The sequence below is a fragment of the Glandiceps talaboti genome, chromosome 8 (genome assembly GCF_964340395.1).
Source record: "Glandiceps talaboti chromosome 8, keGlaTala1.1, whole genome shotgun sequence".
NCBI classification, from domain to species: Eukaryota; Metazoa; Hemichordata; class Enteropneusta; family Spengelidae; genus Glandiceps; species Glandiceps talaboti.
The window spans coordinates 3,162,127-3,180,314 of record NC_135556.1 but is presented as its reverse complement, the minus strand read 5'-3'; the positions used below and the strand labels follow the sequence as shown (position 1 = coordinate 3,180,314).

Below are 18,188 nucleotides of genomic sequence, written 5' to 3'. Positions count from 1 at the left end.
CATAACATTTCAAACCATACACATTATCGAAAGCCATAGAGTACTTGAAAACTGTCTTCAATAACCCAATTTACTTGAGTCAATACCTACACTTTGTCTTTGGTATGGAGGCGAAGCAGCGAGAAATTTCTTAATTTTCTCGGTAAACGACCGCTCCAGAGGCTTAATTTTGGTGAGTCAAATCGTGAGCTAACTATTTCGGGGCCCCCTTTCAGACCATCACAATTTTCATGCCCTCCCCCTTTGAACTCTCAATTTTTTTCATGCCCTCCCCCCCAATTTCTCTCCCCCCCCCCCCCCGAACGTATATTGTGGTAGCAGGATTCGCTTACGCTTGACCGCAGGAAAAAAACACACATCTATATAGTCAATACCACGTGTCCATGTTATATTGTAGTGTACCTCTTCTGAATGTGTGTGTGTGTGTATGTTTTATTGTAGTGTACCTCTTCTGAATGTGTGTGTGTGTGTGGGGGGGGGGGTTATTGTCTAATTTGCACATATGATATTTTTAAAAATCGCTATGTAGCCTGGGTTCATTTCTGGGGACCATGGCCGCATTGAGAGCGCGGCGAAGGAGGACTACATATTAAACTTGTTAACCAAAATATTAACTAATAATAATATTTTTGGCCTGAACGGCTTGCCATAGTGTAGGCTATCCGTTCTCATTTCAAAATGTAATGTCACTGATTTTGAACTTTTTTTCGACGAATAAATATGATAAAGTATCACACGCGCACCCGACAAGGGTACATACTCATTTGAATATCAATAGGGAAAGTTGACCTCTGAGACGTTGTAACCTGACCTTTGATTCATCCATGCGCAGGAAAAACACGTGAGGCCGATAACGATATAAAGATAGATCGTGTGGGAAAACTTTCAACGTACGTTGCCGGGTTTTATGGTAAGTTTTACGTATACTGATTTGGTTGTAGCATTGTTATCTTTATAAAGACAAGTACATTGTATTATTAACTTTAAGTCAGTGTTGTGTTCTTCTATGGAACCTAGGCTATAGCCGTACCGAAAACAGACTAACCCACTTTCACTGCAATCATGCGTAAAGTAACGCCACATTTTACCGTTTAGTCACTCGATCAGTGTTTTTTCAGTATCGTCATCACTTAGATTTACATTCCTAAAATTTATCAAGTTACATTGTATATCATCCATACATGTGTTTTTATCATGACGTAAGGCTGGTGACGACTTGTTTGATATGCAAATTGCTTTGATTGCCAGACCATGATGTATATGTATGTGTACAAGTTCTATTATCTCATTTCTGTAGGCCATATCTAAAATGTACTTATTTTCCCTCCATTGCCGTACATTTTGTAAATATTCAATACGCTTAGACGAATTTTTGTTATACGAACAGTTTTGTTTAAAAAAGTAAAGAATTAGTATGATTCCTTGCAAAGTGATTTTTTTTTCAATTTATATGCAATGAAAATTTGAAGAAATACGCAGTTCAGATTACAATAGATTAGAATTTCAACGAATGAAGAAATTGGATTAGAGGCAGTTAACAGGATTTATTCGGAACAAACAACAGTGACAGCCATATCGTTTTAAGATTAACAATTTTGTAATGTGATGGTATATATAATAGTGATAAATGGATATAATTTATTTTTAAAACAAATGAACACTAGCTCTTTCATGTCTGTTACCAGCGCAACTTCACACATCAATCCCTAGAAATTGAGTAGGGCATCAGTTACTATGGCAACCACTGACTCAAGAGGAAAAGACGGATCAGATTGACTTGAATAAAAGCAATTATTCTGTAACTATGTTGAGTTAATGGAATTTTACTTACCAATCATTCAGGAAGTCATTTCACTTATTATCTGTGAATATTGGATGACAATTTGTAGATTTGTAAGACTTCTTTGTATGAAATACGGCATATTTCATTTAAATTACAAACCCACACATGAATATTTGTAATGTGATGGAGATTTGATGATAGCAGTGAATTGGGTAGAGAAGCATAATAAAAATGGTTGCTTTTTTTTAGGACAACTGAACTGATAAGGTTCAATAGTGCTATATGTATATGCATCGTGCAGTGTCCGTCTGTCTGTCCGTCTGTAAACAACTTAAACTAAAAAACTACTAGACCAATTGCCTTGGTATTTGGTGAGATTACTTTTGGTGTCTAGTTGGGAAATTGTTCAAAGCAAAATAATCACATCACAGGTATGTGATTTGGGTTAAAAAAAATGTCATTTTTGGTCAAAAAACATAAACTACAAACCTACTGTGCAGATTGGTCTGAAATTTGGTTGGAACATTCTCAGGGGTTTGTAAATTAATAGGGCTAAAATGTGTCGTTTTGGTCAAAAAAATTTAATCCGAAACCTACAGAGCAGAGTGGGCTGAAATTTAATGGGGATGCATCTGAGGGTATATAGATGAAGAAATATTAAGCATATAATGATTTCATCAGTGATATGCAAATTAGGTGTAAAAATGTGAATTTCGGTCAAAGTATTTTCTCAAAAAGTACTTGGTCAATGAGACTGAAACTTGGTGAGAAATTTCTAAAAGTGTTTTTCTGTAAATTTTCTTCAAAATATTTTGACACAATTAGTCCAAGGAACCATGACCACACCCTTAACAACAACCAAATGGCAGTATATATCTTGGTCAAATAACATCATCTGGTAGGCATGAGTGTGAACATTCAAAAAATGAAGGCAAATATCCCTAGCAACCATGACCATGCCCATAGCAACAGCCAAACTGGTGTATTTCACAAAGATTGCAACAGGGATTCTTAGACAAGTGAACAAAACATTCAAAAAGTGTATGCAAATATGCCTAGCAACAGACCACCCATAGCAACAGCCAAAAGATCATGTATTTTGCAAAGATAACAACATAGATTAATAGACAAATGACTAAACATTCAAAAAATGTATGCGAATATACCTAGCAACAAGACCGTGCCCATAGCAAATGATTGCATATACTGCAAAGATAACAACAGGGTTGGAAAGGCAACTGGATAATCATTCACCAAATGAACACCTATACCTAGCATGGATCAGCATGTGGGTAAACAGTTTTTAAAACTGTACAGTTGTGCTACAATGCCATTGGTGATTTTGGTGTTTTTTTGGTTTTTTGTTCTCAACAGTTGAACATCTGGATATGTGAATTTGCCTAAAAATACATTTGTTTCACAAAGTATCTCGGATTTAAATTAAATTTGAAAACCAATTTGAAGACTAGTCTAACTGTCTTTATAAATATAACAACAATGTTCTGTAAAGATAGTTGCAACAATTATCACAAAATGTAGATATTGGGTTTTATTGACTCTTGATTCTTCAAAGTGGAAGTGTAATAATTGTTGGCACTCTACCTAATGATCACTTAAAAATAATACTGTACTTATTTATTTTGATTGTTCATATTTCCCATATATTGTTTTCAGTTTCAGTGAGAGTAAATTTTGAGAAGAATGGCAGTAAAGTGTTATGGATTGGTGATGATATCAGCTTACATGATGACACTATGTTATGGGTGGGATAGTGTTGTAACTAATCTTACAGCTGAAGAGATGCTTAATCTATGCATGGATGGTATTTATCATAAAGACTCACCTGCCCCAGAACCCAACTTACATGGTCAGGTAAATATTACTGTGTAAAATAAACTACTAGTATGTTGAATTGTATTTATGAACTCATTAGAATTTGACGAGGGGGAGGGTCACTTTGTACATGCATGGTAGAGGGGGTGGGTCAGGATTTTTTGTGCAACAATTTGAGGGGGTCTATATTTTTCATGCCTCGTTCCTTTGAAAAACACTGACTCACTCCCCACCCACCTCCCACCCCCACCCCCTGTAATTTCTGTACAGTCCCTAAGGGGCTAGATACATGTCAAAGTAAGGGGCTATGTATACAATGTATGTCATCTTGTAACACACTGGATATCTGACTACACCTTGCTTCAGTTTTAACCCTGCCAAACAATGCAGGTTTTCTCTGGCAACTCATGCTTCTTCAAGACAAGGGCACTAGGGTGCTGCCCCTGTGGCAACAATTCAACAAATTTTATAATTTATTTGGACACTATTAGAAGATTTAAGAGGATTTATTTAGCCAATATAATTTATCAAAACAATGGTTATTTTGTCTTGCAGTAACTGAATTATATATAACAATACTATATGTGTCTATCTCTATATCTGGTAGTGTATACAATGTGTGTATCAGTATCTGAATTATATATAACAATACTATATATGTCTATCTCTATATCTGGTAGTGTATACAATGTGTGCATCAGTATCTGAATTATATATAACAATACTATATATGTCTATCTCTATATCTGGTAGTGTATACAATGTGTGCATCAGTATCTGAATTATATATAACAATACTATATATGTCTATCTCTATATCTGGTAGTGTATACAATGTGTGTATCAGTAACTGAATTATATATAACAATACTATATATGTATATCTCTATATCTGGTAGTGTATACAATGTGTGTATCAGTATCTGAATTATATATAACAATACTATATGTGTCTATCTCTATATCTGGTAGTGTATACAATGTGTGCATCAGTATCTGAATTATATATAACAATACTATATATGTCTATCTCTATATCTGGTAGTGTATACAATGTGTGTATCAGTATCTGAATTATATATAACAATACTATATATGTCTATCTCTATATCTGGTAGTGTATACAATGTGTGCATCAGTAACTGAATTACATATAACAATACTATATGTGTCTATCTCTATATCTGGTAGTGTATACAATGTGTGTATCAGTATCTGAATTATATATAACAATACTATATGTGTCTATCTCTATATCTGGTAGTGTATACAATGTGTGTATCAGTATCTGAATTATATATAACAATACTATATATGTCTATCTCTATATCTGGTAGTGTATACAATGTGTGCATCAGTATCTGAATTATATATAACAATACTATATATGTCTATCTCTATATCTGGTAGTGTATACAATGTGTGCATCAGTATCTGAATTATATATAACAATACTATATATGTCTATCTCTATATCTGGTAGTGTATACAATGTGTGCATCAGTATCTGAATTATATATAACAATACTATATATGTCTATCTCTATATCTGGTAGTGTATACAATGTGTGCATCAGTATCTGAATTATATATAACAATACTATATATGTCTATCTCTATATCTGGTAGTGTATACAATGTGTGCATCAGTATCTGAATTATATATAACAATACTATATGTGTCTATCTCTATATCTGGTAGTGTATACAATGTGTGCATCAGTATCTGAATTATATATAACAATACTATATATGTATATCTCTATATCTGGTAGTGTATACAATGTGTGTATCAGTATCTGAATTATATATAACAATACTATATATGTCTATCTCTATATCTGGTAGTGTATACAATGTGTGCATCAGTATCTGAATTATATATTTCAATACTATGTCTATCTCTATATCTGGTAGTGTATACAATGTGTGCATCAGACCAATAAGTTGTTCTAAGGCTAGCATTATAAACTTAATGCATATATTACCCACCAGCACCACTGGATTGGCCAACATAGTGGTGGCTCATCACTAGTATTTAAAAATCAAATTAAAAGAAGCTAATGAAGTGAATCATTATATATAAATTGAGTTGGTGTTAGAAATGTTGATACCTGTAGTATTTGTGTAGGAGTCGTTAGTATCAATCAATCATTTATTCAGTACTGTTGGCCACCATCCTAAAAATACAAACCTTAAATATACAAAAATGAACGGATCACTAGAAAAAGGCCCTTTGAATCTCAGAGTTTCCATCTTTTCTAAGTTTAGTAAAATATATATCTACTTGATAAAATATATATCTACTAAGTTTTCTGAGCATGTCAACTTTCGAGACGACAGAAGTAATACAAATTTGTGTTGCAGAGGGGGATTATAAAAGTAATTGGCAATATATTTTGATCTTATACAAGTATAAAATGGGCATACAAGTAAAAAGTGGAATCCATCCTCTACTTGGTTTAAATTACACAATTCACAAAGTCTCTCTACTCTTGGAGTATCATTCCAACAACCAGTTTCAATTTTCAAATTATGTGTTGAAGTTGTAAATCTACAAAGCATCAGTTTGAATATTGGTTTATCAAGAGAGGTTAAATATAAAGGTTCCAGAGACAATTCCTTTTTAAATGAAGCATAACAATCAAGTTTTTTAGACGTATTCATACTTTCAGACCATAATTGTATATCGATATCAATGCATCTCTGTTTAAATATTTTTAGGAATCTCAATTCATCACCAACACCTTGTTGATCAATGATCCCATACCTCCCCAAAGCCATAGCTTTAGAGTAAATGTCTTACATCTCTAGCCCAAAAATTATATTTAACTATGTCAATTTTACTTAAATGAAACTCGTAACATCTGCACACAAGTCTTTCATCATCCATTTTCAAAATCCTCAACCAATATTTTACAATTCTACAGTCGTTAGTATACTGACAGTGTAGTACCATAACTACAACATCTTAACAAAGTGTGAAAAGTATATATACATAAAATTAATTGTACGTTGGTTGTTAAATACTGTCACATCTTGCATCTTTACTGAATCTAAATGTTCATGAGAAATGACTTTGACCTTGCAGAGTAGATTGAACTGATAGCATAATGAGGTTTTTTCTGCCTTCAATTTTAACATCCATCAAATATCACACTTAATCTGTATGTGAATCAAATAACAGGTTTGCATGATTCCTGTCAGTAGTAAAACTTGTAGAAAAAGGCTTGAGAATGTAGATATCAGACGTGCATGAAGGTCAAGAAGACAGGGAATTTCTCATCTTTTTGTTTTAAATGTTTGAAAAATGTTTAGCGTTGGCAGCTTAAACTAGGGTTGGTTGGGTTATCGAAAACACATAAATTTTATTTTATTTTTCCGTATTTACTAAATATGTTAGTAAAGTCATGACTTTGTAGATTTAAATACTATATATAGAGTAACGTATTGCCTTTGACCTCTATATGATAATTTAATAAACCTATAAACTCTGAATTATAAAGCTGTAACAACACATTTTAGCAAACCAGAATTGTTATTTTCTTCTGTGACATTGCGAAATAAATTCTGGTGTCTTAGAGCTGTGAAAGTGTTATTTCAGCCTAGTAATAAATATTCATGAGTAATGACGTCATGACAATCCATACCTTCTGCAGTCAAGCATGTATTTAACGCTGATCGACAACTATATTTATATTTATATTCTGACTAATATACCTGACTTGTCACTGTGAACGACTGCCAATATGACTAGATATGCCTGTTTATAGGGCTATTCTCTTGTAGCAACAGTATTTTCTGACCGTATTAAGTGAGTCCAACAGACATAAAATGATCAAGTCCTTACTACATGCACTGAGTGAATGTATACATGAATGGGTGATTCAAAAGACCCATATAAAAGTTACTAGTCTCATTCAAAACCACTAGGATAACCAATATTTGAAGGAGTTAAAGAGGACAAAGGATTACCCTAATGATATCACTGTACAAGTATGATCCTGGTGATAGAGAGGAGGAAAGCTGATTAATGTCACATGTTTCATGAATGTTATCATTATTTCACCAAAATTGGACTGAATAAACTCAAATGAATCTTCATAAGTCCAAAATGCCTATACCCTTCAATGTAAAACATCTCTCATGAATATTCAGTTTACAATTACAACTTGAATATATTATTATATATTATTTCTGCTGACTCCCATGATGCAATAATGATGCAATAGCCCATAGCAAAGATACCCTATAAAGGCAAAATATCAATTTATTGACTTTCTAGAACCCATAGTGTATGAAAATGGCATTCCTCTTTAAGACAAAGTATATGAGTTAAATAGGTATTCAAGTTACTAAGACTTACACTGTCACATTCCAATGTTTTATATTTCTATTTTTGGTAGTGTACACAATGGTCAGACCGTAGTTGTTGTTTCTCCAATGTGAGTGAAGCCATACATGATGACGGAGTGTGGCATGATATCAATTGGTACCACTGTGGTTCTGAGGCTTTGTCAACATCATGTCATAAATTTATGGTACAAGATAGCTGTTTTTATGAGTGCACACCAAATGTTGGACCTTGGCTTGTTGAGGTTTGTATGAAAATGTTCTTAGACATCTAGAATCTTTATTTTGTGTTTGATAATTAAATTTAGAATATCTCCTAATTATTACCAACCGGACGAAGTCCGGGGTGAGGGGGGACTTATAGATGGGGGGAGGGGGGACTTATAGATTGGGTTCTGTCCGTCCATGCATGCGTGCGTCCGTGCGTGCGTAGTCATTTCTCGGAAATAACTGGACCAATTTCTATCAAACTTGGTACAAGGACAACACACTATGGCATACATATGGATGTCAATTTATTTTGTGATACAATTCAATATGGCCGCTAGACAGCCATTTTGTTATGATTTTTTCATGTTCAAAGCCATTACGCAGACATGCCTGAACAGATCTCATTCAAAGTCGATATAAGGACAATGTTCTATTACATACATATGCACGTGAATTTATGTGATGATATGATGCAATATGGCCACCATATGTGGCCATTTTTTGAACAATTTTTTCATGTCCAGAACCACTTACTTGGACATGACTGGACCGATTCCTATCAAACTTGGTACAAGGACAACACACTATGGCATACATATGTATGTCAATTTATTTTGTTATACAATCCAATATGGCTGCTAGACAGCCATTTCGTTACAAAGTTTTCATTTCAAATCCATTATGCAGACATGCCTTTGAACATTTTTTTAATATTTCCATGTTTGGGACCATTACACTGACATGCATGAACAATTTCCATTAAAACTTTATTTTAAAATTAAGACAATGTACTATGATGTATATATGTATGTCAACTTATGTCATGATATGATCCAACAGGATTGCTAGGCAGCCATTCTGTTATGATTTTTTCATGTCTGGAGCCATTTGAAATCCAAACAGGGCTCAATAGCTCCCAAACAGTGGGGACTATGTCATCTATGATGGCTTGTTTACAGGATGATTAAAGAACCTGACAAGAATTGTCTAGCTATTGCATATTATGGAAAACATATCATTCTGACTAAACAGATTTCACATGTACATGTATTATTGAAATTTATGTATAAGTATTTACATATTGAAATGTATGTATGCATCTATCTATCTATCTATCTATCTAGCTATCTATCTGTCTGTCTCTGTCTATCTATCTATCTCTTTATGCTATCTCTATCTATCTAGCTATCTATCTGTCTGTCTCTCTATCTATCTATCTATCTCTTTATCTATGCTATCTCTATCTATCTATCTATCTATCTATCATATCTATCTATCTATTTATCTATCTATCTATCCATGCATGCATGCATATACAGATTTATTATGTTTGTCAGTAAATCATGTATGTGTGTATGCTTGTAGTTGTATAAAATGACACTCACAAACCCAACATTTTCTCACACACAGCATAAAATCTCAATTCGAAATGAACGTTTTGTGGATGTTCCTTTGTGTGCCAGTGAGTGCAATGCATGGTGGGATGCATGCAAATTTGACCTGACCTGTTCTGATAACTGGGCTAAAGGCTGGGATTGGTCATCAGGTAGGGATATTAGCATAATTAAACATTATTCAGCAATAAACCACCCCTGGGGATGATTGTATACCTTGAGATTTTGACAAGTGGACACATGGACATCAGGGAATGCATATATGTCATTAACTGATCAAAACTAAGGGGTATACCATCCCCAGGGTTGGTTTATTAAAATTTGCAACAAAACTTTTTTTTAAAAAACAGTAAAAGTAAAACAAAGTGCACTTTGGAATGAAAATGAAGTGCAGGTATAGATTGGCCCCAGAACCTGAATATGTGTTGAATTTCAAGCGTGATTCCTTCCATGACAGGGACTGGCAATCTCACAATATGAAATCAAGGAGATAGATTGGCCCCAGAACCTGAATATCTGTTGAATTCAAGCATGATTCCTTCCATGACAGGGACTGGCAATCTCACAATATGAAATCAAGGAGACAGTCACTAAATTTAAATTTAAACAATGAATAGTTTAATATTATGCAGTGTAAATATGTAGTTTTACTCAGTTTGTATAGTGGTAAGTTCATTTCTGAATGGTCTTAAAGTGTACATGCAAAGGTACATACTTTTTTTCGTAATTATGTTTATTTTGCCATAAAAATAAATGAAATTGCATTCATACCTCTAAATATTGCGCGCATTGGCAAGAAAGTCACAAAAATACTTGCCCCCTTAATCCCCTGTGCTTCGACTAACTTCGGCACCGCAACCAGCTCACGAAAGGTGTCGAGGTCCCACGTGTTACAAAAGCCTTCTAAGCCTTTGTGTAATGTTTACTTATGAATTACTAATTACGCTTGCCATATAGTATTATCTGTAACTGTACATATTGTGTATTGTGGTGTACCAGTTTAGTCTTCCGACAACAATGGTTCCTTGGTGTTTTGTCGGCAGCACCCGCAGTGAAACATCACCCTACACACATTTCCGAGTGATATAACTGAGTAGGTAATAATGGGTGAAGGCAGTTGAAATCACGTAAAAACTGGACAGTGACGCCATACAGTGAAAGTCGGTAAATGTTACCGGGGCCGGGGTTCTCCACGCCACCGGTGTAGCCATGATCAAAGCGAAAAAAGGAAGACAAATAAAATAATTTGAAATGATGTTTTCAAGAAAGCAAGTTAGCTTCATAAAATATTTTCATTACGATAGCATTTGTTTTTAAACAATGCGTAGTCCGATTGTATGTTTTGATTTCCATGTTGCTGGGAGTCGATCGTTTTCATTGTGATACATCACATATATCGTCGGAATCATATCAAAGTAAAAAGACGCAACGCTCATTATAATGTTGCTATTTTTGTTTCCATTGTTTTGTCTACATGAACAATTACTGTGTCATGCCAATCACATGTCAAAAGTGGATGGACACAGCAAAGTACAATCAGCACTAAGCTTCACGCTCCCAGGTCAAATAACTTCCACAACGTAAGACATGTCTACCCATAAAAAACTCAAACAAAAATGGTCGGAGACAATACACAATACACCACAGTACGGCCGGCTTCAGTGAACATGGGCTGTGCTTTGAAAGAAGATGAAACCACTTCATGTCACTGTGTGGATGGTAATGAACGCAGTCAAAAATGAAATAAAGTACGTGTACACCTAGCTTTCAAGATTGACGGTTACATGATCCAACAAAACGTTCTGCTCTAACGAATTTGTGGGTCTACTTTCGCGAAGATTTTGAATGGTCATAGATTGAATGTACTGTTACGACACATGCTACATTTGAACAACTTGAGAGAATATTATGGGGAACTCTTGAAGCCATTCTCATTCTCTGTATGTTTGATGGATATGGAAATATTACATAATTTTCGTTTCGATTACATTGTCTGCAGGAGCTGTTTTCCACCCATTGAATAGTTATGTCAACAAAGGACGCTGATAACAGCATTCACTTTATGTAAACAACACGGCTTCACTAGGACATACTCATTCACTACCAGAGGAACTATCGTTACTGCTAGCGGTCGGTTCGAATGAATTTGGCTAAATCACACCATCAGATGTTAATGCTGGAGTGTATTGCTCTACGCTTGAGGAATCTGATCAATATTCAACGTCGGGTTCTGGCGAAAACGGGTTTTGAAGTTGACCTTCTGGTTCGACCATAATGGCTTTACATGTAAAGATACACTGACGAATGCGTTTGTGTTCCTGCATTGACGTCATAAAGTTCCAAATCCTGTCCTATCCATATGCAAATGAGAGGTACTTACCTGAGGGTGCTCTGTGGCTGAGCCGAGAGTGCCTCATTTTTCGCGCAATTTCTCGTGTTAGAATTATATTGTACTATTACGAACCCGATTTCCTTTATTTTTATGGCAAAATAAACATAATTAAGAAAAAAAGAGTATGTACCTTTGCATGTACACTTTAAGTTAAATTCATTTTGTGATGGATTTATGTACATGATCCTGTGTCCACATTTTGTGGGCCAAGAACGACACTATAGACTTATGCTGAGCTGTTCTATGAAGGTGATAGTTTTGAGGAAACATCGGGTAATTCTAGGGCTTTGGATATCTTATTCAATTAGCATTCGGTGTGAACAAATTAGTGTTGTACAGGCAATCAACAGTATATGGATACGGCAGCCATGCATAATGGATGTAGACAACAGTGATCAAAAAATATACTATTCTCATTCAGGGCCACTAAAGAGTCATGCTAACGCTGCATATATCACTATTTTAGTGTTAGTTTGAGGTCTTGACCAATCAGATCTCTTAATTCACACCATCGATATACTGGTATAATATAATTAAGCAATAACCCCCGCCGAAGGCGGGTATACACGAGATTTTGGTACAATTACATATAGCACTACATATAGAGCGAATATGGAGCGAATTGTACCAAATTCGAGTGTATACCCGCCTTCGGCGGGGGTTATTGCTATTATATTATATCAAAATATGTGTCTATTTCTTCTAAATGTGATTCTGTAGTTATTTATATGCCTGAAAAGGCGAATTCGCACGTACAGAAAAAGATCGTTGGTAATAGATCGTCGGGAACGAGCATATTTTGATGAGTGGATACGTTCATGTCGCCCACACACACACACTGCATGAACACAAACCATACACTGCATTGCAATGCATTGATAAATTACTTTATTTACATCATGTAATGCATAACGAAAACGCGTTGAAAACTAGCAACAAAGAAAACGGGGCAAGAGGTCAAAGAAAGTAACAATTTTGTTTGGATATTTACATAAGAACAATACAATCTTGTACACTGCTAAAAATAGATGTCTCGGCGTTGAATCAGTTGAATCGGAGAAAGCTCGAGACAGTAAATCAGAGACGCGACGTTACACAATCTACTTTAATTTAATGGTTAACAAATTGAACATTGACTGAACCTGAAAATGTACACTTTTGAAATAATCCTGACGCACTTGACTGATGGTTAAAAGTTAAATTGGTGTTGCTTGATTCAACGAGAGCAGGATGCTGAGATGGCTCGTTGCATGGGAGAACTTGTACCTTATCAGCCATGGCCAGTGTGTGAACTTAAGGGAAAATGACTACTGGTCATAAGGACCGACATGTAGCAAATGCTGCTGGTCCTTAAGGAAAACTGCTGGTCCATACTCAATGCAGTTCATGTTCACGACCTGTATCTACACCCCCATTTGCAGATTAAATGATTTTGAACTTAATATGATACAGCATATCTTTAGATATAAAAGTAAAAGAGAGTACAACAAATTGTTCACTATCCACTATTATTTCATAAAATTTCCACTCACAGAGTCAAAAAATAACTTGGAAGTAAATTTTGGATTCCCAACCAAGTAATTTTTGACTCTGTGAGTAGAGATTTTCATTTGTAACTATGAACCCAGAGACAATGCATATTCATTCTCGCATAATCTGTTCCTATAGACTATAGTGGTCTGAGACTGAATGTATTCATTACACCATAGAAATACAGATCCATAGATTGTAGATAATATGGGTGAATGAATCAATAAATCTACATTATCTGCAATCTCTAAGAGATCACAGTCCTCTCCTTCCTCTCTGTATGATTCACTAAATTCTGAATCACATTAATCCAAAGTCAGATTCATCATCTGTGGCAACAGCTAAGGTAGCTTTCCAACTCTTAGCGAACGTAGACCCACACATTCACATCATAGCAGAAAGTTTTATCGCGTAACTATCCCTCTTGAAAACTGTATTTGCTTTATTTCAATTTCCATCCACAAAGTGACACAGAGAGGTTTCGTCTTCCTTCGGTCTTTACATATGTAATGAAGCCCCCCCCCCCCCCATAAAGCCCTACCCGTATACCCTATTGTGGTGTATTGAGTATCGTCTCTGACTGTTTGTGTAAGAAATCTGACCATGATGAAAAGAACTATGGCTAAACATGTCTTACAGTGTGAGTTTTTTTGACGTGGGAACGTGATATGGTAACTGTACTATAATGTGTCATGATGTACCCATGTTTGGCATGATGCAGTAATTAGATACAACAATGGCAACAAAAATGCAACATTTCTAAGTTTATACGTTGATTACAACATGACAGTACGTACATTATCATATGCATCAAATTGAAAGCAATCAGACTATGCATTTTTTTTACTATTTTTACAAAAAAAAACCTATTGTACTGAAGATATTTTACGAAGTGTAGCTGCCTTCTTTATTAGTTAAAATGCATTTTCGATCATGGCAACAGACATGGGGAACTCCGGTAAATTGATCGGGAAACCTGCTAACATTTACCGGCTATACCAGCCTTTAAAAAAACAGTGTATGTTTCGTCTTCTTCTTCGGAAGCTCATTGCCGCCTCCTAAATATCGCCACATACTTTATAAATGCAACGTGGAACTGTCTCAAACACGTTAAAAGTTTCATACACTTCGAGCAGTAAACTTTACAACAATGATTAAATGATTACGATATCATGGTGGAAAAAGACGCATGCGCTGAATGCGTAAAATGAGTCTGAATGTCTAAGACGTTCTGATTAGACGCTGTATGCTACGTCATGTAGACATGATATCAACATTGGCAACAACACGTAGCGAGCTAGCTCTGTGTCGCTTGACTTGAACGAGATGTCGAGAGTAAAATAGGTAACACAAGATCAGATTCATGTAGGTGAAATTGGATATATCTTTGAATAAATGTTATTATTTACTCCAAATTTCAATCGGTCCTAAGGACCGATACGTTGTTGTAATTCTGAAAAACTGTTGGTCCGAACGGAAATCTGTTGGTCTCGGGCCGAAGGACCGGCATTAATTTCGCAAACTGGCCATGGCCAGTGATGTTGAAGCCACTGATCGATCGTTGCTTTCGATCGCAAGGTCATCAGTGGAAATATTTGGACTACTGTAACCCAAACTATTGGACAGGATATTTTCCTAATAGTCAACCCCCCCCCCCCCCCTTTGGTTTCCACATTCAGCTTGTATGTACTATTCATATGCTAGTTTAGGGGCCCATTTTACCACTGCCAGCCGTGGTAAAATGGGATTTTACCACAGTTATTATCCAATCAGAATGGCACATAGTAGCATGATATAATATAATATGGGATATTGACTAGTAAAGAATACCTTTGACCTTTGACCTCTGTGTTCTCCCTAGAATGTTTTTACAAGAGGGCTCAGATACAAGTGCTGTAGCAGGTTGTAGACCGTATGGGAGAATTTTGGATCTGGTGGCTGTTTGATACCATTTTTAGCACAACTGAACTGATAAGGTTCAGTAGTGCTATAGACATGGCAAGTGTCTGTCTGTCTGTCTGTCTGTCTGTCTGTGTGTGTGCGTGCGTGCGTGCGTGCGTGCGTGCGTGCGTGCGTGCGTGCGTGCGTGCGTGCGTGCGTGCGTGTGTGTGTGTGTGTGTGTGTGACACACAACAAAATCAAAAACTACTGGACCGATTGCCATGATATTTGGTGGGTGTATTACCTTGGGTGTCTAGTTGGGAAATTGATCAAATCAATATGATATTACCAAAGTGATTTGGGTCAAAAAATGTGATTTTTGGACAAAAAGTTAAACTCCAAAACTACTTATCAGATCGATCTGAAATTTGGATGGAACGTTCTTAGAGGTGTTTAGATTAAGAATTGTTCATGACAAGATGATCCCATCAGTGATATGCAAATTAGGTATAAGCATGTGTCTTTTGGGTCAAAAATCTATCATTCCAAAACTGAGCAGATTAGGCTGAAAGTTGGTGGGAGCTTTCTTAGGGGTGTTTAGATTAATAATTGTTCATGGTTCATTAGGTATAAACATGTATAGTCTCAAAACTACAGAGCAGATTGGACTGAAATTTAATGGGGATGCATCTTAATTTTGGTCAAAAACTTATATCTTGAAACTGCATGGTGAATGAGTTGAAACTTGGTGGGGATGTTTCTGGAGGTATTATTCTGCAGTTACCACAATTGGCCCAAGCAATCATGACCACACCCTTAGCAACAGAAATGATGATGTAATAATTACAAAGATAAAAACAGGGATGGGTAAGTAAGTGACTAAAGATTCCCAAAATGTTTCCAGATATCCCAAGCAACAAGGCCATGTCCATAGCAAGACCCAAATACAAGCTACAACACCATTGGTGCTATTTTTTCTGAAACTCCAGTGCCAAAAACCTGTAATTACATTCACTGGAACCCAGGACATTCATATATATATACATGATTGAGATTTTCTAATATATGTTAATCATCACAGAGGCACTGTGTATCCATTCACTGGTTGTTCTAAATGATGGCTGTCATTACACTAACCGAACCATATAACCACCTTAATGCCAACATAGTTTGAGTTCTCTTGTTCTTTCTTTCATTTCATTTCAATTGACATGGGTGGGGGGGGGGGGGTGACTTTAATTTTCCCTTTGTTAATTAGTAAAGAACATGATTGTTTCCAAAAAAAGACACATTTTGCATTCATTTGTTTTGTTCAGTTTGATATGGCATTATCACTTTGAATATGAATAACAATTCCTAACATTTTCCCAAAAGATTTCCTCATTTGTCTGTTTATTTATTTATTGATTTGCAATCAGAAACTGCTGCATGTCCAGATGATAAAGAGTGTAAAACTTTCAAAGACTATTTCCATAATTCAACCAATTTTTGTCGGAACCTTTGGGGAGGCTCTTTCACTGTAGTTCCTGATGATAATCCAGACATGCCTTGTATGAAAATGTTCTGGGAAGAGGGTGAGGATAACCCCAATGATGAGGTGAGTGAAGTATTTGTAGACTCAAATTCTGATTGAAATTACCATAATTCCCTACTTATAGTGAATGTCTTTATTTTGGTGCATAAAAATTTGACAACATGGCATTTTCAGTTCAACTGTTGTTGATAAGTTTCACAAGAATTACATAGACAGAATACTAAAAGGTCATAATGTACTTAATGTTAGCAGGAATTATTTTCTATTGACAAAACTTCTTCTCATCTTCAGTTAAAACAAATCCAGTGCAGAAAAAAAAATACATTGTGTTTTAGACATATTTTAACAGACATGAAAATGTCACAATTAAAATCCAACAGAAAATGAAGCAGATATGGAAACAAATCTTGATAAAAGACACTCCCCTAAGTAGACACAGAATCACATATGCACAGGGTATATTGTAATAGCACCCCCTAAGTAGACACAGAATCACAGATGCACAGGGTATATTGTAATAGCACCCCCTAAGTAGACACAGAATCACAGATGCACAGGGTATATTGTAATAGCACCCCCTAAGTAGACACAGAATCACAGATGCACAGGGTATATTGTAATAGCACCCCCTAAGTAGACACAGAATCACAGATGCACAGGGTATATACAATAACATATGGCAGTGGGGCATTACCAAAATATACTGTTTGCCAAAACAAAGGCTTATGCACTATACCAAAATTTTGGTGATACCAAAACCAAAGAACAGCACCCCTAGTGGCCAGACTGTACAATCTTCTGTCTTTTGAATAACCAGAATATGGCTTACTGTGTTGCACTCAGTATTGTAGTGTGTGTACTATGCAGGTTGGCAGACATCTTTATATTACATGCTTACTAGATAAATACACGTTTACTAATACTAGATAAATACATGTTTATGTTTATCAATTTATACACATTATTCACGTTTCCTACAGGAATGAAAAGTAAATTCAGAAAGTGATATGTAAAAATTAATTCAGTTATTCAACATCTCCTTGTTTGCATGTGAAATCATTCACAATTTAGGAATAATCAATCATGCTCTGTATAAATCAGTTTTGTGAAAATCGTCATTTGTTTTGTTTTATTCACAGGTTGCACAGTACTATGCCAATGAATTAACAGTAGGTGGTACAGTTAGTGTCCAAAGTTTGTCACTTGTCACTTATCTAATTGCTACACTCCTGGTTGTTATCATTAAGTTGTAATAAGCTGTCACCACCTGGAATCTTC

The 18,188-nt window shown here is 35.5% G+C and overlaps 1 protein-coding gene across 1 annotated transcript; it reads left to right on the top strand.

Moving 5' to 3' along the window:
* The first annotated feature begins 835 nt into the window (after nt 1–835).
* LOC144438703 (folate receptor gamma-like) lies at nt 836–18,163 on the top strand. Its single transcript, XM_078127848.1, has 6 exons — nt 836–910; nt 3,458–3,655; nt 8,023–8,214; nt 9,590–9,725; nt 16,795–16,973; nt 18,050–18,163. The coding sequence occupies exons 2-6, from the start codon at nt 3,485–3,487 to the stop codon at nt 18,161–18,163; spliced, it is 792 nt and encodes a 263-aa protein (XP_077983974.1). The 5' UTR covers nt 836–910; nt 3,458–3,484.
* Nucleotides 18,164–18,188: the final 25 nt, after the last annotated feature.

Bases quoted from the DNA above. Each gene is read 5' to 3' on its own strand.
- LOC144438703 (XM_078127848.1), top strand. From the start codon at position 3,485: ATGGCAGTAAAGTGTTATGGATTGGTGATGATATCAGCTTACATGATG. The intron at 3,656-8,022 runs GTAAATATTACT...TATTTTTGGTAG, and splicing joins AACCCAACTTACATGGTCAG to TGTACACAATGGTCAGACCG. The intron at 8,215-9,589 runs GTTTGTATGAAA...TCTCACACACAG, and splicing joins TTGGACCTTGGCTTGTTGAG to CATAAAATCTCAATTCGAAA.